Source organism: Megascapheus bottae, chromosome 12, assembly GCF_031878675.1.
Source record: "Megascapheus bottae isolate mThoBot1 chromosome 12, mThoBot2.hap1, whole genome shotgun sequence".
Taxonomy (NCBI): Eukaryota; Metazoa; Chordata; class Mammalia; order Rodentia; family Geomyidae; genus Megascapheus; species Megascapheus bottae.
In genome coordinates this window covers 54,574,968-54,601,714 of record NC_143520.1, presented here as the reverse complement: position 1 = coordinate 54,601,714, position 26,747 = coordinate 54,574,968, and the positions used below count along the sequence as shown (strand labels likewise).

General features: G+C 43.4%; 1 protein-coding gene across 1 annotated transcript; it reads left to right on the top strand.

The window, feature by feature from the left end:
* The first annotated feature begins 1,080 nt into the window (after positions 1-1,080).
* Ercc3 (ERCC excision repair 3, TFIIH core complex helicase subunit) lies at positions 1,081-26,747 on the top strand. The gene is made up of 15 exons (XM_090342986.1): positions 1,081-1,173; positions 1,363-1,568; positions 3,662-3,898; positions 5,745-5,794; positions 6,135-6,270; positions 6,434-6,598; positions 7,282-7,486; positions 8,877-9,191; positions 13,633-13,817; positions 15,406-15,608; positions 19,660-19,756; positions 21,656-21,773; positions 22,865-22,983; positions 24,800-24,952; positions 26,299-26,747. The coding sequence occupies exons 1-15, from the start codon at positions 1,155-1,157 to the stop codon at positions 26,428-26,430; spliced, it is 2,340 nt and encodes a 779-aa protein (XP_090199112.1). The 5' UTR covers positions 1,081-1,154; the 3' UTR covers positions 26,431-26,747.

Genomic DNA, 26,747 nt, shown 5'->3' with positions numbered 1-26,747 from the left:
GAAGACCTCATCTCAGCAAACAAGCTAGTCATAGTAGTCTGTACTTGTAATTCTGGCTTCACGGTTATAGATAAGGTCATGTGGTCTGAGGCCTGCATGGCCTAAATGTAAAGCCCTATCTTAAAGATATCTTAAAGCAAAATGGACTTGGACATGTAGCACAGGTGGCAAAGTACTTGTCTAGCAAAAGTAATACTCTGAGGTCAAACTACAATACCCCTTCCCCCAAAATACACAAAATAATAAAGCGAAGAGAAACACAGGAAAGAAGCAAAAGATAGATAAGATAAATTAGCTCATGCTAGAGTGATTGACTAACAGTCATTTTTTTTTCTACTCAAAACTCTCCAGAGATTTTTCCATTTCATACTAAAGTCTATAGGCTCTCTATAGACACTGCACACAGCCTTTCTTTTTTTCAGATCTTGGCTCAACCTTCAGGGAGGATGACTGTACTAATTATTAGTTATTGTGTGTGTGTGTGTGTCCTTAAACTCCGAGCCTGGGTTTTGTCCCTGAGCTTTTGTGTATGTGTTTGCTCAAGCCTGGTGCTATGCCATAGCACAGCTCCACTTCGGGCTTTAGGTGGTTAATGGTACTTTCCTGTCTGAGCTGGCCCTGAACTGCACCCTTCAGATCTGAGACTCCTGAGTAGCTCGGCGCGCAGCCACATTTACATTATCCTTGTGCCTGCACTCAGTCTTGAACTCAGGGTCTCGCAGTCTTGGTTTTCACTCGGGAAAGACGCTCGACCACTATAGCCATACCTCCGCCTCCTGAACCATTCCATTAAGAACGGCACTGCCCGTCTCTCTGGGCCCGTTTGTTGATACTGCTTATTGCACACATCTCAAAAATCAAAAAGAACTTAGGTTCCACGAGTATATCCCTTTCACTCGTCCACGGCCGTGTCGTCGCAGCCGCTGACCACGCCTGTCGGAGGAGAGGCTCCTGGCACTTTTGGAGAAGGAGCGCTCCAGCTAGACCGCTGGGTCCTCCGACTCTCCCGCCCACCCATCCCGGATCCGGGCGAGAGGCGGGATTTCCGGCGTGGGACCTCACTTCCGGCAGGAACCGGAAGTACCCCCTGAGACCTGCAGCGGTGTACCGGCGGCGCTGTCAGCACCGCCTGTCTGCTGCTGTAGTCGCTTACCATGGGCAAAAGAGACCGCGGTGAGCTGGCGCGCCGTGGCCTCCACACGCTTGTGGGTGCTGTGCAGGGGGGCGGGGGACGGAGCAGGAGGGGGGAGTGATGCTGGGCCTGGTGGGTCGGCGGCGCCTGGGACCGTGGCCCGCGACTCCGATGGAATGGCTTTCTGTGGGGTTCCCTTCTGTGGGGTCCCCTTCTGTGTCCGTCCGCAGACAAGAAGAAGTCCAAGAAGAGGCACCATGAGGATGAGGAGGAAGACGACGACGACGCCCCTGGCACCGAATCTCAGGAGGCGGTGCCCTCGGCCGCCGGCAAGCAAGTGGATGAGGCCGGCACCAAAGTGGACGAATATGGAGCCAAGGACTACAGGCTGCAGATGCCGCTGAAGGACGACCACGCCTCCAGGCCCCTCTGGGTGGTAAGCCAGCCCCTGCCCTTGCGGGGCCAGAAAAAGCTGGAGGCCTGCTTACTCCTGCGCATTCTCAGGGGGGTTACGGGACACTGCCCTCTCTTTCCCCAGTAGCCATTTCTCCATCTCTCTACGTCCCTTTCTCTGTCTCTCTCGCACACACGTTTGAACATCAGTGCATTCTTGTGCCTGCTAGATCTGGGCCTTCACCTTCCACTTCTCTCTCTAGGCCTACATCAGATGGGAAGATACTTTTATCTGTTTGATAGCACTTGTTATGAGATAACTTTTTTTAAACAGTATTGGTGTTTCAACTCAGAACTTCATGAAAGTGCTCTACTGCCAAGCCAACCCTCGAGCTCTTTTTTTTTTGTCAGTCCTGGGCTTGAGCTCAGGGCCTAAGCCCTGTCCTTGGACTTTCTCAAGGCTAAACCTCTACCACTTGAGCCTCAGCACCATTTCCGGCTTTTTTTTTCTATGTATGTGGTACCAAGGAATCGAACCCAGGTCTTCATGCATGCTAGGCAAGCACTTTAACCACTAGGCCAAACTCCCTGCCTGCTTTTGAGTCTTGCTCTTTTGATATGGATCCTGATTTTGCCATTTTGTTTCCCCCTGTAGGTTGAGTGACAGTTCCACACCCCCATGCCTAGTTATTGGTTGAAAAAAGGCTTGCAGACTTTTTTTTTTTTTTGCCAAGGCCTGGGCACTGTCCCAGAGCTTCTTTTGCGCAAGGCTAGCACTTTACCATTTGAGCTACAGAGCCACTTAGGGCTTTTTCTGTTTATGTGGTACTGAAGAATTCAACTCAGAGCTTCATGCATGATAGGCAAGCACTGTACCACTTCATGCATGATAGGCAAGCACTGTACCACTAAGTTTTGACTGTGATATGGGAATTCAATAGTCTTTTTTTTTTTTCTGTCTGTCATGAGAGTTGAACTTTGGGCTTGAGCACTGTCCCTGAGCTCTTCAGCTCAAGGCTACTGCCCAACCCCTGGAGCCAAAGCACCATTTCCAGTTTTCTGGTGGTTAATTGGACATAAGAGTCTCATGGACTTTTGTGCCAGGCTGACTTTGAACCTTGATCCTCAGATCTCAGCCTCCTGAGTATATAGGATTACAGGTCTGAGCCACGGGAGCCTGGCTGGATATAATAATTTTTATGGCTCATTAATTTCTATTTATTCATATATTTTTATGACAGGCATGGGGCTCCAACTCCGGGCCTGGGTGCTGTCTCTGAGCTTTTTAGCTCAAGGCTAGTGCTCTAACCACCTGAGCCATAGCTCTTTTTTTTGTGTGTGTGTGTGTGGGGGGGGGGGGTTGTGAGGCTTGAACTCAGCCTGGGCACTGTCCCTGAGTTCTTCAGCTCAAGGCTATCACCCTACCCATGAGCCAAGCCCCACTTCCCATTTCCTGGAGATTAATTAGAGAGAAGTGTCTCGGGTCCTTTTGTGCCTAGGTTGGCTTTGATCCTTGATCCTCAGATCTCAGCCTCCTGAGTGGCTAGGATTACATCTGAGAGCCACCATGTCCACCTCTTTTTTATTTTCTGTCAGTTATAGGACTGGAACTCAGGGCCTGAGTGCTATCCCTTGGCCTTTTTTGTGCTCAAGGCTATCCCTCTGCCACTTGAGCCACGGTTCCACTTCCTTTTTTCCAGTGGTTAATTAAAGTCTCATAGGGACTTTTCTGCCGGGGCTGGATTCAAACTGTGATCCTCAGATCTCAGCCGCCTGAGTAGCTAGGATTACAGATGTGAGCCGTTGGTGCCTGGCTTCCAATTTTTTATTTTTTTTGCCAGTCTTAAGGCTTGAACTTAGGGCCTGAGCACTTTCCTTGGGTTTTCCTCAAGGCTAGAGCTCTACCACCTGAGCCACAACATCACTTCTGGCTTTTTTCTGTGTATGTGGTACCAAGGAATGGAACCCTGGGTCTTTGTGCATGCTGTCCACTATCTAGGACAAACTCTTGGCCCCTAGCTTCCAACTCTTTTGTATAGTTAGTTGGAGATAAAAGTCTCAGAAACTTTTCCTGCCCTGGCTACATAGGTAGAAGTGACTCATTATTGTCTGTTATGTCCATTTGGTGTTTACCAGGCTCCTGATGGCCACATCTTCTTGGAAGCCTTCTCTCCGGTTTACAGATATGCTCAAGATTTCCTGGTGGCTATTGCAGAGCCAGTTTGTCGACCAACCCATGTGCATGAGTACAAACTAACCGCCTACTCCCTGTATGCAGCTGTCAGTGTTGGGCTGCAGACCAGTGATATCACTGAGTATCTCAGGAAGCTCAGCAAGACTGGAGTTCCTGATGGAATTATTCAGTTTATTAAGGCAAGTGGGGGTGAGCCTAGCTGTTCCGACTGCGGTGATAATGTAGTAATGGTGGGGACAAATGATATATACACATTGTCTGAATTCACAGATGCTCATTTGTTCATGTCTCTTGTGGTTTGCATAACTGTTACTCCTCTGGACACAGCATTGTTTTGTGGCTGGGGCCATGAGTCCATGCTTCCCAGTAGCTGCTCCCAACCTTGACTACTAATACAGTGAAGGCAAATTCAGGCCCATTCTGGTCAGAACTATTTGGGACAAGAACCCCAAATGGGAGGTGATGTATTTCCCCCCCCCCAATTTTTATTTTGAAAACTTAAACCCTAGTCATTATAATATTTTGAAAGACTTAAGAGGTCATAAGAGTAAAGCCTTCAGGACCAGGAGTTTGGCCTAGTGGTAGAGTGCCTGCTTAGCATGCACGAAGACCTGAGTTTGATTCCTCGGAACCACATGTAGAGAAAAAAGCTGGAAGTGGTGCTCAAGTGGTAGAGCACTAGCCTTGAGGAAAACCCAAGGACAGTGCTCAGGCCCTGAGTTCAGACCCCAGAACTGGGAGGGAAAAAAAAGAGTAAGGCCTTGATCTAATAGGATTAGTGTCCTTATTGAGAAAAACAGAAAGCTCTCCTGTGTCTTGATAAGGAGTACAAGCCAGGAACCCTCAGCAGAAACCTAATCTGTTGGTACCTTGATCATGGACTTGTCAGCTCTGGAATTCTGAGAAAAATAAATGTTTATTGCTTAAATCAGTCTCTATAGGCTTTGTAGCAGGTGCTGAACTCTTAAGATTAAATACCTGAGTCCCAAAGTCAATTACTTCCATTAGGGAAAGTAAAAAAGTCCTTCAAATGTTTCAGAGACAAGTGTTCTGTATGAGCAGTAGCTTAACAGAGATTCATGCTAGCTGTTCAGAATAGATGGCACAATGACTTTTGTTGCCTATGGCTAATCTAAAGAAACTCTGATTTAGATTCCAAACCTAGAGTGACAGAAAAAGGCCCCCGGCATTGATCCCAGGGAAAAGAAGCTGGCAGCAGCTTTAGAGAAAATTCTCTTTTCTTATGTGGAGAGAACACTTCTCCCAGAGTGAGCCTGTCTCAGCACTTAGGCTGGGCCCATCCTTGGCTGGGAACTGCTATGGTGGGTCTGAGGGGCAGCAGGGGACAGGCTGAAGTCCAAGAGCTGAGTGGCAAGTATTCATGACGAATGCGCAACCCATACTGGATTCCTTCCAGAAGATTGGGGTCCTAGAATGTAACCTCCTTATCAAGAAGCTATACTCTGCTTCACTCAGTGGTACTACTCAGTAGGCTAAGGCAGGCAGATTGTGAGTTTGAGGTCAGACTGGGCAGGAAGATACTGTCTCAAAATAAAATTAAATAAAAACAACCAAAAAAACAGGATGTTCAGTGCACCTGGTCTTGGGTTCATTCATTCCCTTACATTTTAGTTGGGAAATAAGAACATTGGTGGCAAGGCCAGGAGACAGCATTTTATTTATGCAGCAGATTACTACTAGGCGCACACTTTATACCTACTGTGTGCTGGGAGCTGTAGTATTACTGGTGTGAAGGACCTCCAGATCAAGGCTGTGTGCATAGAAAGCCATGTTTTGTAATTTAAGAAATGAGCATAAGAATAAGCTAGACAGGAACAATATTTTGCTCCCAAATAGCAGAGGCCAATGGGAAAAGCTGGGAATTTGGGTAGATGTGAGTGTACATTGGACTTTCCTGAAGTAAACTCAGCTCTTCACTTGATTGAGACATGGTCAGTTATGACCAGTAGCAAATGTGCTCTGAACCAGCTGCCCGTTGCAAATTTTGCCTGTTTGTTGTTGCAGTTATGTACTGTCAGCTATGGAAAAGTCAAACTGGTCCTGAAGCACAACAGGTAAGAGATTTTATGACAGTCCTGTCCCAAGGCACTCTCATCCTGTGCACACCAGGTGGGAGGAATAGTTTTGGGCAGGACCGTCAGCCTTGCCAACACTCAGAGGAACACAAAATCTGACCTGAAGAAAAGGCACTGTGGCTCAAAGTGGTAGAGCACTAACCTTAAACTGAAGAGCTTAGGGACAGTGCCCAGGCCCAGAGCCCAAGCCCCATGACCAAAAAAAACAAAACAAACTATTATGAGACCTCAATTGAAGACCATCTAATCAAGTGAGTGTTAGTATAATCTACTAAATGTTGCTCTGGTCAGTAGCCACTTCCTTTCTCACCCCTTGTAGGTACTTCGTTGAAAGCTCCCACCCTGACGTCATTCAACATCTTCTTCAAGACCCGGTGATCCGGGAATGCCGCCTGAGGAATGCTGAGGGGGAAGCTACCGAACTCATTACAGAGACTTTCACAAGCAAATCTGCTGTGCGTGGGCTTCTGGGTCATTGGCGTTTGGGCATTTGGGATTTTAGCTCTCTCCTTTAATCCAGCACTGGCAGTCTATGCACAATTTGCAACTTCAGGACTTGCTTGGAAACAGCAATGTTGTCCATGTGTGCATGTCCAGAATCCTACTTTTCTCTTACAGATTTCTAAAGGTGCAGATAGCAGTAGTGGGCCTTCCACTTCCCAGGTGACAGATCCACAAGGTAAATCTGACATCCCCACAGACCTGTTTGACTTCTATGAGCAAATGGACAAGGATGAGGAGGAAGAAGAAGAGACACAGACAGTGTCATTCGAAGTCAAGCAGGTTAGTGAATCTATGTGATCTATGTAAGAGGAAGGATCCCTGTTGGTCTTTAGTTGTTTTCTCCTTTTCATTGTCTGTAGGCCATTGCACCATTTTCCCTGATGGAATTAGAATCTTAATATCTTTTTCCTCAAGTTAGAAGTCTGGGTTCCACAATCTCCTCTGGGGATACAAGAATCAAGGTCAAGAGTCAGGCACCAACGGTCTAAAGAGAGGACCAGTGGCTCAGGCCTTTAATCCTAGCTATTTAGGAGGCTGAGATCTGAAGATCTTGATTCAAACCCAGCCTGTAGGGAAACACCCTTTAGACTCTTATCTCCAATTGACCATCAAAAAGCTAGACATGGAGGTGTGGCTTAAGTGTTGAGTGCTAAACTTGAGCATAAAAGTTCAAGTGCGCAGACCCTTAGTTTAAGCAGCAGGTCTGGCACGCACGCACACACACGCACACACACACAAACAGGGTCTAAAACTGCATTTTGGTTCTAATTGGAGTTTACTTTGATAGTGTTGCTAGTTTGAGTTACTTTTTTGTGCTTTAATGTAGGTCCCAACAAGATCTGAAATTATATTCATCTAGATAAAATGTCACTTTTTGATAATTGTGTGTCTTAGAGTATACATGTTTCTGAGCATGCTTTGGAGTTTTAGGTAATAATAAAACCTCGATGCTGACCCTTCAGGAAATGATTGAGGAACTCCAGAAACGTTGCATCCACCTGGAGTACCCTCTGTTGGCAGAATATGACTTCCGGAATGATTCTGTCAACCCTGATATCAACATTGACCTGAAACCTACAGCTGTCCTCAGACCCTACCAGGAAAAGAGCCTGCGGAAGATGTTTGGGAATGGGCGGGCACGGTCTGGTGTCATTGTTCTTCCTTGTGGTAAGTGGATCCTGAGTGAAGGTGTTTAGGTTACTCTCTCTGGATCTGCCAGCCTTCTGCTTACCCTCTGAATGATAACCAAAATCTCATCTTGCCAGGAAATGGCTAAGGTTATGATTCTTAACAAATATTGAGTGCTTGCTTTGTGTAGCTCCTGGCTTAGTCCTGAGGGATATAATAAATCTCATTCAGCTTGGGGTACAGCCTAGCTATAAATGGCTAAGTAATTTATTCAGTCTTGGGAGATGAGGTAGGTAATGAAGAAAACTTGAACAGGCTGTGAGGAGGACAGTTAATGTTGGTGGCATACTGTTGGGCATAGGAGATTAGGTTCCTGGTCTGTGAAGTCAGATTGATGGTTCCCTAGCCTAGGATCTTGCTTGTTTCTAGATGATTGATCATAGTATAGAAGGCTAAGAAAAGGCAGTGGCAGCCCTCTTGATACCTGCCCAACCTCATTTGTCCTAAATAGTACCAGCCCTTGCCAGAAGCCACAACAGGCTCACCCTGGGGTCCTATGCTGGAAAAAGTCCCTTAGGTACACAAACCAAAACTGTTAAGTTATTTTCATGATAAAGGAAAAATTAATGTTGAACTTTTTTGTGTTTAAAGAGTGAGTTTTCAGTTTTAATTTTCTTTATTGGTATATATTAGTTTTATAAGGGTGGTTTCATTCTGTCATTGCCATACAAATACGCAGTGACTCCAGATCAGCTTCACCATTTGAGGGAATTACATTCACCGCAATCTTTAGGTGATGGGAAATTCAAAAGGTCTTGGAATTTCAGTAGGATGCATCCTGGAGCCCTGTTTGCTCTGTCAATTAATAGCTGCCTTTTGCCAAGTTCTTTTGCAGGGTATATGCAAAGCATGTACTGACCAGCACTATTGTCTGAAGACTATAGTCAAGGTCCTCTTGACTGTAGTTTTCCCATATTTAAAATGATGGTTTTGCAATTTCACTATGTGAAAGTAATGCCTGAAAAGAGCTATAGCACACTATCTAGTTTTCACATATCTTGAAGGTGGGCATATTTCCTTAGAAACATGGAAGAAGACTGAAAAGTAAATCCTGTGGACCATTATAAGCTCAGATTTCTGGGCTGTTGAATCCTTCTGCCTGTCCCTGGCCTTTGTTTCAATATGGCTTTGAATAGGATTGCTCCTTGGTTCTTTTTTTTTGTTTTTTTGCCAGTTCGGTGCTTGAACTCAGGGCCCGAGCACTGTTCTTGGGCTTTCTCAAGGCCTAGTGCTCTACCACTTGAGCTATAGCACCACTTCCAGCTTTTACTGTGTACTAAGGAGTCCCAAACCCAGGTCTTCATGCATGCTAGGCAAATGCTCATACCAGTAGGCCAAACTCCTGGCTCCTGCTTCTTGGTTCTTGTAGGTGCTGGGAAGTCCCTGGTAGGTGTGACGGCTGCATGTACTGTCAGAAAACGTTGTTTGGTACTTGGCAACTCGGCCGTATCTGTGGAGCAGTGGAAAGCCCAATTCAAGATGTGGTCCACCATTGATGACAGCCAGATCTGCCGCTTCACCTCAGATGCCAAGGACAAACCCATAGGTTGCTCCATTGCAATCAGCACCTACTCCATGCTGGGCCACACCACCAAGAGGTCCTGGGAAGCAGAGCGGGTAATGGAGTGGCTCAAAACCCAAGAGTGGGGCCTCATGATCCTGGATGAGGTGCATACCATTCCAGGTAAGGAGACTGGAGAGAAGCTAGCTGCTCATTGTAGAGATGAAAACTGGTTTTTAGGGAAGGTATAGTCCACTCAATTGGCTAGCAAAATTTGCTCACATGCAGGGCAGCCATGCAACCAAGGGGAGGAATTCAGAGAGAGTAGTCAGGCTGAGGTAGGATCGAAGTGTGGGTGGGAAGGCCACCTGAGAAATGGAGCAAAGAGTGGCCTTAAGCTTTTGTGAGATCCTAGCATGGAGCTTGACTCAGTGAGAATGAAGTAAAAATAAAGGTAACCTGATTGAAGAGGACACAGACCTTGAGCTGACAGGTTGGGTATGAGATCAGGGAGAAAATGAGAAGGAAGAGAAGGATGATGCCAAGGGTTTTGGTTTGAAGAAAGGAGGGTATGTGGCCATTCACTGAGATGAAGAATGGTATAGAGGAAGAGGCTTGATGGGACATTCAGGGATTAGGCACCCTGTTCATAAGCTCTTCATCCAGTGCCTGTTAATGGAGATCAGTGGAGGTCCAGATAAACAGGTACCTCTATATACTGGAGCACTCTTAGGCAGTAAAGAGGGACAAATAGTTTGTGTGCACAGCTTGAATGAGTCTCAGAGGCATGAACAAAATGAAAGAAGCTGGGTAGAAAGGTTACATTGTGCATGGTTGTATTTATATAACATTCTGGAAAAGACATTGTAAAGAAAAGACACTGTGCTGTAATGCTAGTAAACACATACATTGTTGCTGGGGTGATGCAAAGAAGAAGACTGTAAAAGAGAGAACATCAGGCCTTTTGGGGGGTGATGGATTCGTTTTTGTCCTGATTTTAGTGTTGGGTACATACTTTATATGTGTGTTAACATTCAAAGAAAGGATCTATCTCTTCCCTACTTTTACTGTGTGAGAATTTAAAAATGAACTCTAAGAAAAGAAGATTAAGAAGAGAGGAGGGATTGGTCTGTCAGGATTGAAACTGATGAGTTAAAAAAAAATCATTCTTACTAATGAGTTTGGAATTGCTTTGCAGCAATTCAGTTCAAAACTGTAAAATGTGGTAGGCTGAGGATTTCTTTGCCTGTGTATATTTAGCATACATTGACAGTCTTCCAGCTCTGGGTGGTAGCACCACAAGTTTAGAATCTGATAGCTGACAGGGAGTATATGGAGTATAGAGGATATCTTGTGTTTCTTACTGGGTTCCTAGTTCAGTTTGTCTTTGGTTGAATAGAAGAGTAAAGGCAGGATTTTGAGTTCAGGCCTGCATTACTATCTGAATAAGCTTCCAGGCTGTTCTTCAGAGGTTCATGGCTAGAGGCTTGGTCCTCCAGAGTGACAGTGTTAGGAAATGAAACCTTTAAGAGGTGGGACCTAGTAGAAGATGATTAAATTATGGAGGTGTTATCCTCAGGGGTATTTGTATAGTAATTGTGGGACCAATTAGTTCCTACAGGAGTAAGTTGTTTTAAAAAGAGGGAGCCTGTCACCTGAATTACTCTGGCTCCTTGTCTTGACTGCTAATCTCTTCTGCTCTTAATTAGGCTTTGTGGCTTGATGTCTTCATCAGAGATCAAATAGAAGGAGCTACCTTATCTTGGACTTTCAGCCTCAGATATTTTGTTATAACAACTGAGAATGAACTGACAAACCTTGCAGCCTGGAAATTTTCAAACCATCCCCAAGTGCTAATGTTAAATAAGGATATAGTAATAAATCAGAGTATGTTTCCTAACCATTCAACATTTACCACACTGGATAAAGTACAATGCTCCTTCTTATGATTTCAAGGCTGGAGATTAGCTTAAGTGGTAGAGTGCCAGCTATGAATAGAAAAAGCTAAGAAAAACTTGAGGGAAAAGTGTGAGCCCCTGAGGGTTTTTTGTTTTTGTTTTTGTTTTTAACCAGGTCTTTTAAGAAGATTCCTGGTCATCTCATTAAGATACAGTGCTTACATTTGTTGCTTCCTATGTAGTAGACAATGCACTCATTATTTACCCATATATTTGTTGAGTACCTTCTGATTCTAGGCACTTTGCTTAGCACAGAAGACTAAGTGGAGGGACACTAAATATTGTTGAATGGTAACTGACATGATGTCAGGTAACATAAAAAGTTCAAAAAGACAGACTTCTCTCTGATGATGGAAGTCACAGTAGGGGTTTCCTTGAGGGCAGTGCTAGATGGCATTTAGAGGGATCAGGGGAAAGAGTCTAGAGTGTTGCAATGCACCACCTCCACATCTAGGAAGTGATGTGTACAAATGGCTAGAAATAAATGGCTTGGAATGTTGAGGTGTCATGTTAGGATAAGGACATAGACTCAAAAGGAACTCAGCAAGGTGGTTTACTTCTGCAGAAGTGTGTGCCATCAGCCAAAAATCTGGCAAGCAAGCACACAGAGCAGGCAGGCTGCTCCCTTTTTAAGCCCTAAACCAAGAGACCTTTGTCTGGTTTAGCTCAGGTTCATCATCCACAAAAGGGTGTGTTTTGACTAACAGAATATAACAAATTCAAGGAGCTTCTAATTGTATATCTTAATTAAAGTGCAGCAGGGAAAGGATATAACTAAAATGTAATTAACAAGGGCCAAGCTGTCTGGCCCAAGCAGAAACTTGTCAGATAAACAGTTCTCACAAGATTGACAGGAAGCAAAATACTTTGATAGAAAGTCATTTTTCTCATAAAATATCAAGTAGAGAAGCTCTTTTGTATAAGACATTGTGTGGTGGCTATAGTGAATGGAACAATGTAGATGGTTTTAAGTGGATATCATACATTTTCCTGGCAGGGATCTGTATTATACTGGTGTCACCATTGTCTTTGGCTCCCAAGCCTTTTACAGAGGAAGTCTGATCAGAAATCTTAATTTTAAAATCTATTTATTTATTTATTTATTTGTTTATTTTTGCCAGTCTTGGGCTTGAGCTCTGATCAGAAATCTTAACATACATACATTTATTTATTTATTTATTTATTTATTTATTTATTTATTTATTTTGTCAGTCCTGAGCTCAAGTCCAGCTTGAGCTCAGGGCCTGAGCACTGTCCTTGGGCTTTCTCTAGGCTAGAGCTCTACCACTTGAGCCACAGCACCACTTCCAGCTTTTTCTATGTATATGGTACCGGGAAGTTGAACCTGGGTCTTCATACATTCTAGGCAAGCATTCTACCTACCAGTAGGCCAAACTCCCCTCTCCCCCCCTTTTTTTTGATCAGCATAGTTCATCAGAAGACCTTGATTGATGTTTTATTTCTTTTAGATGAATTTCTGTAGTTTTTTGTTGTGTTTGCGTAGGGTATGCATGCAGGTTAACCTTTATTGTGTTGAATGCAAAACTACACATTTACATGGAGTTGAACAACCCTGTGTTATTCCACTGTTGTAATTTTGGTTTGTGTTTACGTGTATTCTGACCTCTTTACCTTCCAGTTGATGTCATTATTTCTGAAATACCATTAGCCTTACCTGTAAAAGTTATGTTGTAGGGTAAGCATGAATGAAATTTGTGGGGTTGTGTGCTTGAAATAGTGCTAGGGATTGAATGCAAGACTTGATGCAGGCAGCATCGAGTTCTTCCATTGAGCCATACCTCAGCTCCATAACTCAAACATTTTAGCCTTCTTCAGTTTTTTCTATTTAAAATGTGAGCCCATGGACACCTTTAAAATGAATACCTTAGGTGGGTGCTCAGTGGCTGTAATCCTAGGTACTCAGGAGGCTGAGATCTGAGTGTTGTGGTTTGAAGCCATCCCAGGCAGGAAAGTCTGACCTTTATCTTCATTTAACTACCCAGAAATGTCAGAAGTGGAGCTGTAGCTCAGGTGTAGCCTTGAGCAAAAAAGTTGAGGCCCTGAGGTTAAGCCCTAGGATAGGCACAAGCACACAGCCTTATACCTATTTATGTGTTTATTTGATAAATCCAAAAATTATAACATCATAACTAAGAAATAAAAAATTAAGTTGTACTTTCTTGAAAGGGGATATGTGGTGGGCAGAGCTGCTTGGGCAGAACAGTTCCTAGCTTTATTGCCTCCTTGGGCTTTGTTTTCTCCCTGGTTTCTAGAAAGATGGTATGAAGCAGGTCAGAGGTGGCTCCTTTAGTTCCTCTCTCCCTTTACATAGGTATAAGTTCCAGGGTGAGTTAATTCTTCGTATAATTCTTAGTTGAATGATATTATGTCAGATAGTGTTTCACATTGTCATATATACTTCTGATGACTGTTGTGAGGAGAATGTTGGAGTTTGCTAAAAGATGCTTCCTTGAAGTAATTTCTTCTCATGCTTATCTGGACAAATTTAGAAGTCGTGGTAAAGTATTCCCATTTGTTTAGAACAGGCTCTTGAGGTCGCAAGTCCTGGAAGGGTGAGCCCATGGTGACGAGGCCAGTGCCAAGTTGCAAAGCTGGGTGTGGTGCCCCAGAAAGCGACAGTGTTAATGTTTCCCTTGTTTTCTCAGCCAAAATGTTCCGAAGGGTGCTCACCATTGTGCAGGCCCACTGCAAGCTAGGTTTGACTGCAACCCTCGTCCGGGAAGATGACAAAATTGTTGATTTAAATTTTCTAATTGGGCCCAAACTCTATGAGGCCAACTGGATGGAGCTCCAAAACAATGGCTATATTGCCAAAGTTCAGTGTGCTGAGGTAAGTGGATGCAGCTGGGTAGGCATCTGAACAAAGAACTCCTTCCATTATAAGGGAAAGTCATCAGGCTGATTCCTCATGGGCAGATATGCAGGTCAGGACTTGAACTAAACTGCTGCAGCCTCATGCAGTATCCTTAGTACTCCCATGAGGGAGGCTGTATTTTACCTTCTTATCTGAGTCCTTCTTTCCATGAGTGAGCTCCTGGGATGTTCTGTCCATCCTCACCCTAAGGGATCCCTGGAGGCCTATCCAAGACCCAAGAACACAGATTGTGACCTTGATCACATGCTGTCTAATAATACATTTTCACAATATTGTACTGTGGTTAACATCTGCCCTGGTAAGAGTAAAAATCCATATTGAAAGGTAAGGTTTTTTTTTTAAGGGAACAACAAAATTCTTTCTAGCACTTAAAAAAAAATGATTATTAAATAGGATAGGGAAGGGGGGAAAACAAAATGAGGGGCAGGGGTGAGGGGAGGGAAATAGGGACCAAGCCATGAGGAAGGGTATCAATGTTTGTGAAATAATGCACCTTCTATCTGCTGAATATAATGCAACCCTTCTATTAATTACAATAAAAAAATATGGAAAAAATGATTATTACCAAGTCGCTAGAATTACCTCTGCCCTAGAAATCAAGAGGGAATCTTGAGGGCCAGGAGTATGGCCTAGTGGTAGAGTGCTTGCTTAGCATGCACAAAAAAGCCCTGGATTCAATTCCTTGGTACCACACAGAAGAAGCCAGCAGTGATGCTGTGGCGCAAGTGGCAGAGTACTAGCCTTGAACAAAAATTGCTCAAGGACAGTACCCAGGCCATGAGTTTAAGTCCCAGGACTGGCAAAAAAAAAAAAAAAAAAAAAAAAAAAAGAAGAGGGAATTTCTTGTATAAAGGTGAGATGTAAGGAATTTGTGTAGATTTTTTTCCCATGTTGAGATCCTTATACTTCTTTGTGTCTGTAATCATTCATTTTTAAGAACTGTGTTGCCAGAACTTTTGAGTTGAAGCTCTTCTCCTACCCATCAAGGGATAATCACCTTCAGAACTTGCATTTGTCATTCTCCTCCTTTTATTATTTAACTATATCTGAATCAACTTACTTTCTTAAATTTAAGAAATATTTTCTTTAATTTTTAAAAATAATGTAGGTGACTCAGGCTTATATATATGTGTTCCTCTCTGACTTTTTTTTTTCTTTCTTTCTTTTTTTTTTTTTTTGCTAGTTCTGGGGTTTGAGCTCAGAACCTAAGCACTGTCCTTGGGCTTTCTCAAGGCTAGAGCTCTTCCACTTGAGCCATAGCACCATTTCTGGCCTTTTTCTATGTATGTGGTACCAAGGAATCAAACCCAGGTCTTTGTGCATGCTAGGCAAGCACTCTACACTAGGCCAAACTCCCAGCCCTCTGACTTTTTTGTTTTTCTTTGGACTTGCTTGTATGTGTATTGGGGGGTATAGGAGGGGGAAGATAGCAAGATACCTTATACTGTGCTGGTATTTGTATCATTTTTGAAGCAGTGACTTAAATTTTTCCACTTACATGTTTAAATTTACAGAATGATTTTTGGTTATTACTGCATTCCAGGTTTGGTGTCCCATGTCCCCTGAATTTTACCGGGAATATGTGGCAATCAAAACGAAGAAACGAATCTTATTATATACCATGAACCCCAACAAGTTCAGAGCTTGTCAGTTTCTGATCAAGTTTCATGAAAGAAGGAATGACAAAATTATTGTCTTTGCTGACAATGTGTTTGCCTTGAAGGAATATGCCATTCGCCTAAACAAGTAAGAATAGCAAATGCACTGAGTACAGAAGGTGCCTCTATCTTCCTTGAAGCTTTTAGAAATTTCTTGGAATCTAAAGATCTGTTTCTCTCTGTCTGGTCACAGAACAGAGGCAAGACAGAGGAAGTTGTTAGAGTTGGCGGTTAGCACATGTAAAAAGGAGAGCCTGGCTTTTCTTATCCAGAGAACAGGCCAGTGAAGCATGTTGAACTAGGTGGGCACTGCCTTGAATCAGTTCCAAAGGCAGATCAGGAGTTTCAGATTGAGTAAGAACTGAAGGTGGAACGGAGCTCACACTGTGTGGTCAGGGGCTAGGAAAGCAGGACAGCTGGGCCAACATCCCAGCTGCCCTGCCTGTGCTTAGAACCTGGTAGGGAGAAGTTGCCTGTCAAGTAAGGAAAATGGTTTGTGCTTCCTTCCACAGCAATGCAGGGCTTCAGGTGTTGTAAGTGTTAGAGTTCAGAACCTTCTGTAATCTTTTTTCACAGAACTAGGTTGGGGAGAGTAGATATAGACCAGCTTCTCTTTTTAGTAAGCCATGTGCTACAAGTACAGATACGTTTTAGTCAGTCCTCACTTCAGCCTTATGAGCTATCCCATTTTAAAGATGGGAAAATAGGCCTAGAAAGAGTAAGTTTCTGTAGTATATAAAATTGTACCTTTATTAAACTTAGGTTTTCCTTTTCATCAAAGTTACTGTGTAGACTTTGTGGAAAAATAGCATTTCCTCATACCTGTTTGCCCTCCTTCTATGAAGGCAGCCATTTTCTTTGTTGCCTTTTTCTTTAGTTTTAATAGCTTATGCAGTCATTCTTGGATTATTCATAAGAATTGCCTATTAACTTCTACCATGGGAAGTTGAAAATTTAACTTTCTTACCTGTAGCAATCTCCACTTCCTTTGTTCCTTTCTTGCCATCGTCCATTATGGGACTAGCACAAGTGTGAGTTAAATTAGTAATCACTATTATATTATTTTGGCCCGTATAAATACTGTGCAGGTAAAGCCATGTAGAGTACCATATTTACATTTTTTTGCGTGTGACTATTTGTTTTTTGGAATCATCTAGTTATTGCCACTCTAGACTCTTCACCTCAGAGTTAGTTCAGTCAGTTAATTACTTTCCCTAGTGGGATTCAGCACTTTATCCTATACAGCTCTGCTTTAGCCAGCTTGCTGTAGGACTATAGATAGCACTATAGACACATACAGACTGTAAACAAATCTTTGGGGAATCACCCTGTAAACTCCTTTGGCCTTCCCAATCCAGATCACTTCTTGGCCAATTATTTTATTGGAGCACATACTCTAGTAGATTCTTGAGAGAAGATATGAAGAAGGGAAAGGTGTTAATCACCTCTGTTCTCTGTTTTGACATTTTATTCTTTGTATTGGTCAAATGTTAGAGCTTTTTTTTTTTAAAAATACTTTAATAATCTTTTTTCCTTCTGTTTTCATATTTTCATCCCTTTATTTTCTAACCTTTCTGTTGAAACATTTATTAACTATTGAGAGTTCTTCTTTAGTAGTAACTTCTCTGGGACTGTGGAAGCTTGTGCAGTTTTGTTCTGTACTTTTAACTGTTATTTTTCCCCAGTGTACTTTTGCTTTAATCCTTTGCCTACTTTTAGGGACTTCCTAAATTTTAGTAATCTTGACTGCAATTTGATTGAGAGCCAGTCACTAAAGTCTGGTGCCTTTCTATGTAGCTCCGTTTATATACTGACCTATTGTTCTGTCTGTAGAGTGATCAGGTAATGAACTGGCTAGTTTGTCATAAGATTAATTTGTGTCCATGTCTCTTAAGTCTTTTCTCTTTTGGCCTTTTCTCTAGAGATGAATTTTAGTCTCCTGGATGCTAGTATGTGGTTGAGGGGCAGAAGTTGTGGGATGTTCACCGGCTTTGAGGATGTGCTTCAGTTTCTGCCTTGCTTCTACTCTCAGCTCTGCCAGCCTTCCTTGCTTAGATCTAGGGCTCTAGTTCCTGGCAGGTGAGAAAAGCTATGCCTGCTGTGGGATTGAGATCATATGCTTCTCATACACTTAACTGCCAGACCTTGTATATGACCCACCATGCTGCCTTCCATTGCCACTAGGGATTGGTTTTACAGATAAAAGTGGGTTTTTACTGTGTTGGCTTGCCCCCAATCAGCCTAGATTCCTGTTTCTCTAGACTGTTAATAAGGTTGTGCCTGCATCTGTCTGCTTTTTATTTCTACAGTGTTAGGGCTTCTCTTATCTGCTGTTACTTCTTCTCTGCTCTCTTTGTGGGTATGTGTCCTTTATTCCTTTGCTGTGGCATCTATGTTGAGTCAAGCAGGAAAGTGACAGTGATGTTATTTGCTGTTTCTTTTTCCTTTTTTTTTTTTTGCCAGTCCTGGGCTTGAGCTCAGGGCCTGAGCACTGTCCTTGGATTTTCTCAAGGCTAGAGCTGTACCACTTGAGCCTCAGCACCACTTCCGGCTTTTTTCTATGTATGTGGTGCCGAGGAATTGAACCCGGGTCTTCGTGCATGCTAGGCAAGCACTCTACCTCTTGGCCAAACTCCCTGCCTTGCTGTTTCATTTTTAAAGCCATCTTTCTTTCCTACTTCTTCCTCCTGCAGTGGATTCTTCCTGAGCCTGCACAGTGGCCTCCCTGCACCTGTACTTGGAATACCTGAGGCTTGTTCTTGGCTGTAGGCTTTAGGCAGCTGTTTAGGCAGAGATGTTAATTTGCCTGATATTATCAATGCTGAGCTAACCTGGCAGAGGAAAAGATAGCCAATTGTGATAATTTTGTGTAATGAAATGGTAATTATATCTTTGTTTATAATCTTTTGTACCTCTGGTCTTTAAATGAAGAAAGTACTTTTGTTGTCTTGTTTTTCTTGTTTTTGAAATAATACTGTGGATTCTGGATCTTGCTCTATTCTTAGCTTGTGGTGGACACCCTGGTGTGGATAAAGGGAGTCTCCAAGCTTTTGAAGCTTTTGATTCCTTCATTCCCATTCCCTTAAGAAGGGAATAGTTGCCACCAAAGTATGTTACCGTGGAGACTTTTAGGGTTATGTGGCAGTGTGGGGTAGTAGACAGAGCCTTGTCTTTGGAGTGACAGTGGACTTGCATCCCAGCTCCTCTGTGGAGCTGTTACTTCAGCAAAGTTGTTCTTCTTTCTTCTGTGGTGTGGCTACCCTTGGTCACCACAGAGAGTTCTTGTATCTGGTGTGTCATGTGGCTACTGAATGGTAGGTTCTCTTCTTAGAGGACAGTTCCCTTTTGTTCCATTCACCATGAGAGAAAACTTCAGAAATGTATAGTTTTCCATATGTGTTTTTTCTCTTGACAGGGAAATAGGAAAACAGCCCCTAAAAACCTGAGTATGAGAGTAGGTTGTCATCATGAATGTGACTTCCCACCTTTCTCCCAGCATGATGTGTAGAAAATGTGGCGCTCTGGACCACTGTCAGGGGCATGGAGGTAGCTTGAGGTGAGGCTGTTCAGAGACTGTCAATCTGTGTGTATAGCTCTTCCAGGCCCTGACCAGCCTCTCTAGAGGCACATGTGTGGACCTCTTATGGCACTGGGCAGCATGCATGCAAAAATCAGTGGGTCTTGAGACTCTGAATCCTACCTGCTCTGAGGGTGATGGACCTGGACTGTGTGATAGGCATACTGGACTCTGACCTCTAGGTCTCCTGACTAGGTTTCTTATACTGGCAACACAAAACCTACCTTTTTACATTTCTGAGAAACCCTGGCAGGTATGGATGAATTTTTTTTTTCTTTTAATGTACTAAGCTCAGTGCTTAGTATACTTAGGCCCTGGATACCTGGTGTGCCCTTTGTTCTTGTTATCACCATGATCACTATTACTACTGCCATTGGGAAGCTGGAAAAGCTGCCCAGCAATGAATGTTTCAAGGCAAGAGAATGGCTCTCCCTGTGCTGTTGCGGTAGATTATCAGATAGGCTGAGAGGGAGCTTGTTTGGGCTCCTTTTTTCCCTCTGACATGCTTTCAGGGTAATGGAGGTATGATTCTATAGTCTAATACAGCTTTGTTCTTTTCTAGACCTTATATCTATGGTCCTACATCCCAAGGAGAAAGAATGCAAATTCTCCAAAATTTCAAGCACAACCCCAAAATCAACACTATCTTCATATCCAAGGTTTGTGTGGCATGCCAATGGGGATGAGGTTCCTAGCACCCTTGGAGATTAATTCTGATTCCTGGACAATGAACTCATTGGTTATGGACTTGCCATGTACTTTTCCAGGGCCAGGGAAACTACCTGTAGGTAGTTTTTACTTTCTACTTTTTAAAAAATGTTTAATTATGGATGCAGAAAATGTGGTATATATACACACACACACACACACACACACACACACACACACACACACACATCGGAATTCTCCATCGCCAGCAGACAAGATAAAATAATGGCATTTGCAGGGAAGTGGGTGAACCTAGAGCGAATCATGTTGAGTGAGACAAGTCAAGACCAAAGGAACAAAAGGTGCATGGTATCCTTAATATGTGGCTATTAGATCCAAACAGTACAAGAGCGAGGACTCAATATTTGCATGCCCAATGCTATGGACATGGTATTAGAAATATAAACACAACTACATAGACATAAGAATTTATGCCTCTATAGACATAATGTTTTAATACATAGATTAATATGTATCTGTGACTTACAAACCCTCAGCCTAATTTTAATTATGTTCTAAAATCTAAGTGCCAGTGATTGTATATAGAGATTCCCTTCTAAACAATTTTATATTTTGTATATTAACAAAGTAAAACATTGAACATTTTATGGAGTTTACATTTGAATATTCAAGATAAGAATTAATTTTTTTTTTTTTTTTTATTGCCAGTCAGGGCCTGGGCACTGGTCTTGGACTTTCTCAAGACTAGCACTCTACCACTTGAGGTATAGCACCACTTCTGGCTTTTCCTATATATGTGCTACCAGGGAATCGAACGCAAGGCTTCGTGTATGCTAGACAAGCAAGCACTCTACCACTAAGCCATGCTCTTGGCTCCAAGAATTAAGTTGTTTTTTTTTTTTTTTGCCAGTCCTGGGCTTGAGCTCAGAGCCTGAGCACTGTCCTTGGACTTTCTCAAGGCTAGAGCTCTACCACTTGAGCCTCAGCACCACTACCAGCTTTTTTGTTTTTTTTCTATGTATGTGGTACTAAGGAATCGAACCTGGGTCTTCGTGCATGCTAGGCAAGCACTCTACCACTAGGCCAAACTCCCAGCCCCGAATTAAGTTTTTTTAAATAATATTTTGCAGCCTCCATCTTGGCCACTGGCCTGCCACTGTGGTGAGTGGCCAGTGCCAAGGTAGACTTCACAGCCCCAGCTTAGGGAAGGTCTTATTCTGCCACTAAAGCTGTGGCTCAGTAGAAGTCACTCAGATGAAGGCAGACCTGAAGCCCAGAAAAAATGAGGTTTCCTTGTGGTGGTTATATCTGTATTTGGGTACCTCAGTGGTCCTAGTCCCAAAAACTGAAGAGCTGGCTTGCAGTGAGAATCCAGTTCAGGGCAGTGGCCCTCATGGGATATATCCCTGTGGAGCTGGTCTCAGTGGTCATTTCATAAGGCTACCAGTGGTTTCATGCAGCCTATTTCTGTAGCTAAAAGAGCAATACTCTGCAGAGTGAGTTTGTGTCATCCTGGCTCCAGCGCTGAACTTTGCTGAATCATGGCGGTGACTTTGGGTCAGTGGTGCAGTGGTTCTTCCATGTGGTTCTTGGAACTTACCTAGGTTTGACGGGGGCCTTTCTGGTGTCCACCCACTGGCTTACTTCTGTCTGCAATATCAGAACCAAGATATGGACAGCTGAATTACCCTATCTTCAGAACTATTTAAAGTCCAGGCCGGGCTGGGGAGGTAGCTCAGTAGTAGTATTTAGCCTCTTACTCAGGATCCTAGGTTCCATCTGCAGCACTGTTCTGGGCCAGTTGATTTTTTCTTTTTAATTCATATATTTGAAAAACAACAACAATGACACAAAACCCTTCCAAACTTATAGCTGCTTCATTTTTGTAGGTAGGTGACACGTCCTTTGATCTGCCAGAAGCAAATGTCCTCATTCAGATATCGTCCCATGGTGGCTCTAGGCGGCAAGAGGCTCAGAGGCTTGGACGAGTGCTCCGAGCCAAAAAAGGTAAAAGTGCTAGCCTTTGCCTAGTGCTTCAGGTGGAGGGGAGCGCTGGGTACTACATCAGCTAGATAGAGGGTAGGAGTGAGCCACTGGTAAGCTCAGTGAGGGTGAGCTTTGTGCTGGGCTGAGGCGATTCTGAAGAGGATCCCAGAACAAGGACCCAGAGTCCTCGGTCCTCATTATTTTTCATACCAGCAGTACATTCATGTGTATTTCCCATGCAGTGGCCTGGAATGCTCTGTGCTGAGCAGTTTTGCTGACAGGCAAAACTGGGAAGGCAGCTAAGGCTTTTAAGGCAGCCTGGAACAGCATGCCTATTGATGTCAGCACAGGAGGACCATCAGTGGAAGCAGAGTGGTTAGAAGAACTGGATCTTCAGTAAGGAGGAAGGGAAGAAACTGCATGGGTAGCCAACCAAATAGACATACCACTCCCAGTTGGTGAAGTACACTGCTCAGGGTGGGGTTCATTCAGGATCCGAGGGAATGAGGGAAATCTTGACCCTTTCAGCCATGCAAGAGGGCCTACACCCCAGCAGAGAAAATGAAGGGGACTGACATTGATGCTCAGAGATAGCCATGTTTCTCCCGAGACAAAGATGTAGGCTGTGTCTTCAGGATTAGCGGTCTTTGTTGGAATTACATTTTGTAGTCAGGTAGTTGCTTATTATTTTTTTTAAATGGAGGCATAGCTGGGTGAGGTGGCTCGTGCCTATAATCCTGCCTAATCTGGAGGCTGAGATACGAGGATGTTTGTTCAAAGCCAACTCCGGCAACTAAAAACTCAGTGAGACTCTTTTATCTCCAATTAACCACCGGAAAACCTGAAGTGGCACTATAGCTCAAGAGGTAGCCTTGAGCTGAAGAGCTCAGGAACAGTGCACAGGCCCAGAGTTCAAGTCTCATGATGGACTAAAAAAAAATGGAGGCATGGCCACCATTCTTTTAATGGTCTTAAAAGCAAGGTAGGCTTTATTTTAATGAAGTCTGTGTGTTATGCTCTTACTGCTGAGATTTCCTATGGGGACATTTAGCTCCTGGTATTCTAACAGCTCAAGTGATCTTTTCCTGCCTTCTTTCCCCTTCTCCCTGCAGGGATGGTTGCAGAGGAGTACAATGCCTTCTTCTACTCACTGGTTTCCCAGGACACTCAGGAAATGGCATATTCTACTAAGCGGCAGAGATTCTTAGTAGATCAAGGTTATAGCTTTAAGGTATGTACCTACTTGACCACTATTCAGATCACAACTAAGGCTTCTTTGGGTCTCTGGCCTCCAGAAGAAATGAGACACCAGCCTGAAACAGACTTCAGGCAGACACATAGAATTAGAGAATTTAAAGGTCTTGCCTAAAACTCCTTTGTCTTAATATACTGCTGGGGTCAGCTGCTAGCCATTGGTCAGCACTGTACTAGCCTGGCATGACTGAGGTACCAAAGGTACAAGGACATGTGACTATTAGTGTGTGTCATAATTTTAAAGTAGATTGGAAGCTCTGGAAGCAGGGACAAAAATCTTCCCTATAGTCCACTAACTGGATGTCATGTGTGCACGTGTGTGCATGCATGTGTATGCATATTTGCAATGTTGGGGATGGAACCATGGTCTTGCAAACACTAGGCAAGCATTTTACCATTGAGCTGCACTCCAGCCCATCTTTCCTGGTTCTTCTTTTCTTTTTTGCCAGTCTTGGGCTTGAGCTCAGGGCTTGAGCACTGTCCTTGGGTTTCCTCAAGGCTAACATTCTATCACTTGAGCGACAGGACCATTTCCAACTTTTTTATGTATGTGGTACCAGGGAATCAAAGCCAGGGCTTCATGCATACTAAGCAAGCACTCTTATCACTAGACCACTCGCAGCCCTTCCTGGTTCTTGATTTGACAATAGCAATAAACTGTCTCTTCAAATGCATTTCCTTTTGTACTTTTTTTATGCATTGATGACAGTTTTATTAGTGTGATACAGAGGATGGGGTTGCCTGGCCTCTGTTCTTTTATCAGAGTCAGAGATACTTTTTGGACTTCATAGGCTGATACTTGGGTTTTGAGTTGGTTTTTTTTGCATTATACCTTTCCCCATTTGTTCAACTCTGTACTACACTTACATCCCTGGCTCTGCAGAGGCACGGGGTAAGAGGATCTTGGAAAGGCTAGCCTGACAGAAAGGCACATGTACACATAGCATCTGTGTCTGTCCAGCTATGTTTGCTCAGAGTAGCCCTTGCTAAGTTTCCAGGTCATGACCCTGCTGCTGTTGGGCCAAGACAGAGGTGTCCATTGTCTGTATTCTAGAAGCCTGGCTTCCTGAAAGTCTTAGCATGCAACAACTTTCCTTTAATAAACCTTACATGGAGAATTTGGGTGGGAAGGTCCCTTTATCTCATCATTATCTTGTATTATTAGAAAAAATCTGGCCAATAAACTTTTTTTAAAATCATTTTTATTGTAAAGGTCCTGTACAGAGGCTTACAGTTATATAGATCAGGTAATGAGCACATTTCTTTTTGAACAGCGTCGCCTCTTCCCTCATTTTCTTCCAATTATTTTCCCTCCCAAACCCACTCTCTTCCCAAGTTGCATAGTTTATTTTCAACATAGTGTCTAGTGAGTATTACTGCTGAATTAAACTCTTGATATCCTTAGTAGAATGCTTACTCCTGCCAGAAACTCAGAGTGCTAAGCAGTCAGGTGGAGGAACTTTGGTCAAAGGGCAGAGCCGGTGTGTATTTTGCCATGGGGCAATGAAAAGAAGTGTCTTATAATCACTGATGATCTTACACCTGTGACCATTAGAGGAAATCTGTTGGGAGCACATTATTTATCCATTCTTTGATGCAGAGAACATGAGGCAATGATCTTGAATCATTAGGCAAGTTTCCCGGTGGAGGTGATTCTGACAATGGCCTCTGGAATGCTGATAGGAGGTCTCCCATTGTTGGCCAGCTGGGCTACCATGACCACAATAAGTGGACCCAGGAAAAGGCAAAATGCGGACAAGGGAGAAAGAACACACCTGTTGGTGGGTTTGCAGGTGATCACCAAGCTTGCTGGCATGGAGGAGGAAGAGTTGGCATTTTCTACAAAAGAGGAGCAGCAGCAGCTCCTGCAGAAAGTCCTGGCAGCCAGTGACCTGGATGCTGAAGAGGAGGTGGTAGCAGGAGAATTTGGCTCCAAGTCCAGTCAGGTGAGTGTGTGGATAAGACTGCAGATATCACTGCTCCTGAAGGATGGCCCTTTTAGACAGAAATACACACAGACACACATGCACACACATTCACATATATTCTTTCTCTGGTTTTTGGAAAAACTTGGAATACATAAAGTCATGTGGAGAAAGGAGTAATGAAGTAGCCCATGTTAACCTTTTGGCATGTCTGTTCTTGTATATATGTGGTTAGACACAACTGGGCTTCCAGGGGCTGCAGCTGGTCTCCTATCTAATCATGATAGTCTGCCATTAGTATTTGTTAATATCTTGATATTGGAGCCAGCATGGCAAAAAGGTAATCCCAAGCTCTCTCTAGCTGACTGCTGGGGGCAGACAAGTCTTCCATCCTGCTGGGTGGGAAAATAATTGGAAGAAAATGAGGGAAGATTCCCAGCAACTGCCATTGTTGACAAGTCTTCCATCCTGCTGGGTGGGACGGAGGATCAACTTCTATAGTAACTTCAATTCTTATTTTTTTGCAATCCTCTAGAAATACTTTATGCATACTTATTAGGTACCTATTAAGTTCCAGGTAAATGTATATGATACAATTATAAGAGCCTCATTATGGGGAATTCTTACCACTCTCAAGGAGAAAAGTGCAGTTCAGTGAGGTAATTTTGAAATTCAGTTGGAATTAAAGGTAAGCAGTGGTGGGAAGGGAGCAGCTATCACTTGGGCAGGTATTGCCTTCCCTTCTAACTGAGACCTGCCAGACAGTCTGCTTTGAAGCCCAGGGACTTTTTGAAGCTCCAGCTCTCTTTGGCACTGGTGGTTCATCCTAGCTACTGAGGAGGCTAAGATCTGAGGATCATGATTTGAAGCCAGCCTGAGCAGGGAAGTCTTTGAGACTCGTTTCTAATTAAGCACCCAAAAATCTGGAAGTAGAGCTTTGGCTCAAATGGTAGAACGCTAGCCTTGAGCAATAAAGCTCAGGGATAGTGCCGAGGCCCTGAGTTCAAGTCCTAGGACTCACACATACACACGACTTCTTTAACACTTGATATAAATAATATTGTTATTAAAGGAGGCATTGTAGCATTCTGTTAAGAGCTGAGTTTTGAGTCTGTATTTAAATGCCATCTCTTTGATCTTGGTCAAGTTACTTAATCTTTCTGAGTCTCAGTTTTCCCTTCTGTAAACTGAGGGTTATAGTTGTGAGGATTGGATTAGGTGATATCTGTAAGATGCTTAGAACAGTGATGTCACATAGTAAGTGTTCCTTTGTAAATGAATAAGCTATATTGAGTGAAGTCATATACTCTGTGAAGGGTCTGTTTTCTTTTTGAAGATTAACTGGTCTTGTTCTCCCCTCCTGGCAGGTGTCCCGGCGCTTTGGCACCATGAGCTCCATGTCTGGGGCGGATGATACTGTGTACATGGAGTACCACTCCTCCAGGAGCAAGGCTTCAACTAAACACGTGCACCCGCTTTTCAAGCGCTTTAGGAAGTGACTCCTATTAGGCTACCCCATTGAAGAGTGACTGCCTGGCAGCAGCCAGGTGAAAGCATTTCCCAATGTCAGATTGTGTCTGCGGCAGCATTTGCTGAACTGATCTAACCCCAGTCTCTGACCATAACTGTGCAGAAAATCAGCATTGGCGTTTGGCTCTGCCATTGTGGGCTCCTCAGGCTTTAAGCTAAAAGGTTAAAGTATTTTTTTTTTTTTTAGTCTTTTAGGAGTTGTGGAGAAATGAATCCGGTATATAAAAATTTGTACTATTTAAGGCCTATTTCTGTTGCTGTTCTAAATAAAAATAGAATACCTGGC

Excerpts from the sequence above, each read along its gene's own strand:
- Ercc3 (XM_090342986.1), top strand. Across the intron at positions 15,609-19,659 it reads TATGCCATTCGCCTAAACAA|ACCTTATATCTATGGTCCTA; the intron begins GTAAGAATAGCA and ends GTTCTTTTCTAG. Across the intron at positions 19,757-21,655 it reads ACACTATCTTCATATCCAAG|GTAGGTGACACGTCCTTTGA; the intron begins GTTTGTGTGGCA and ends TCATTTTTGTAG.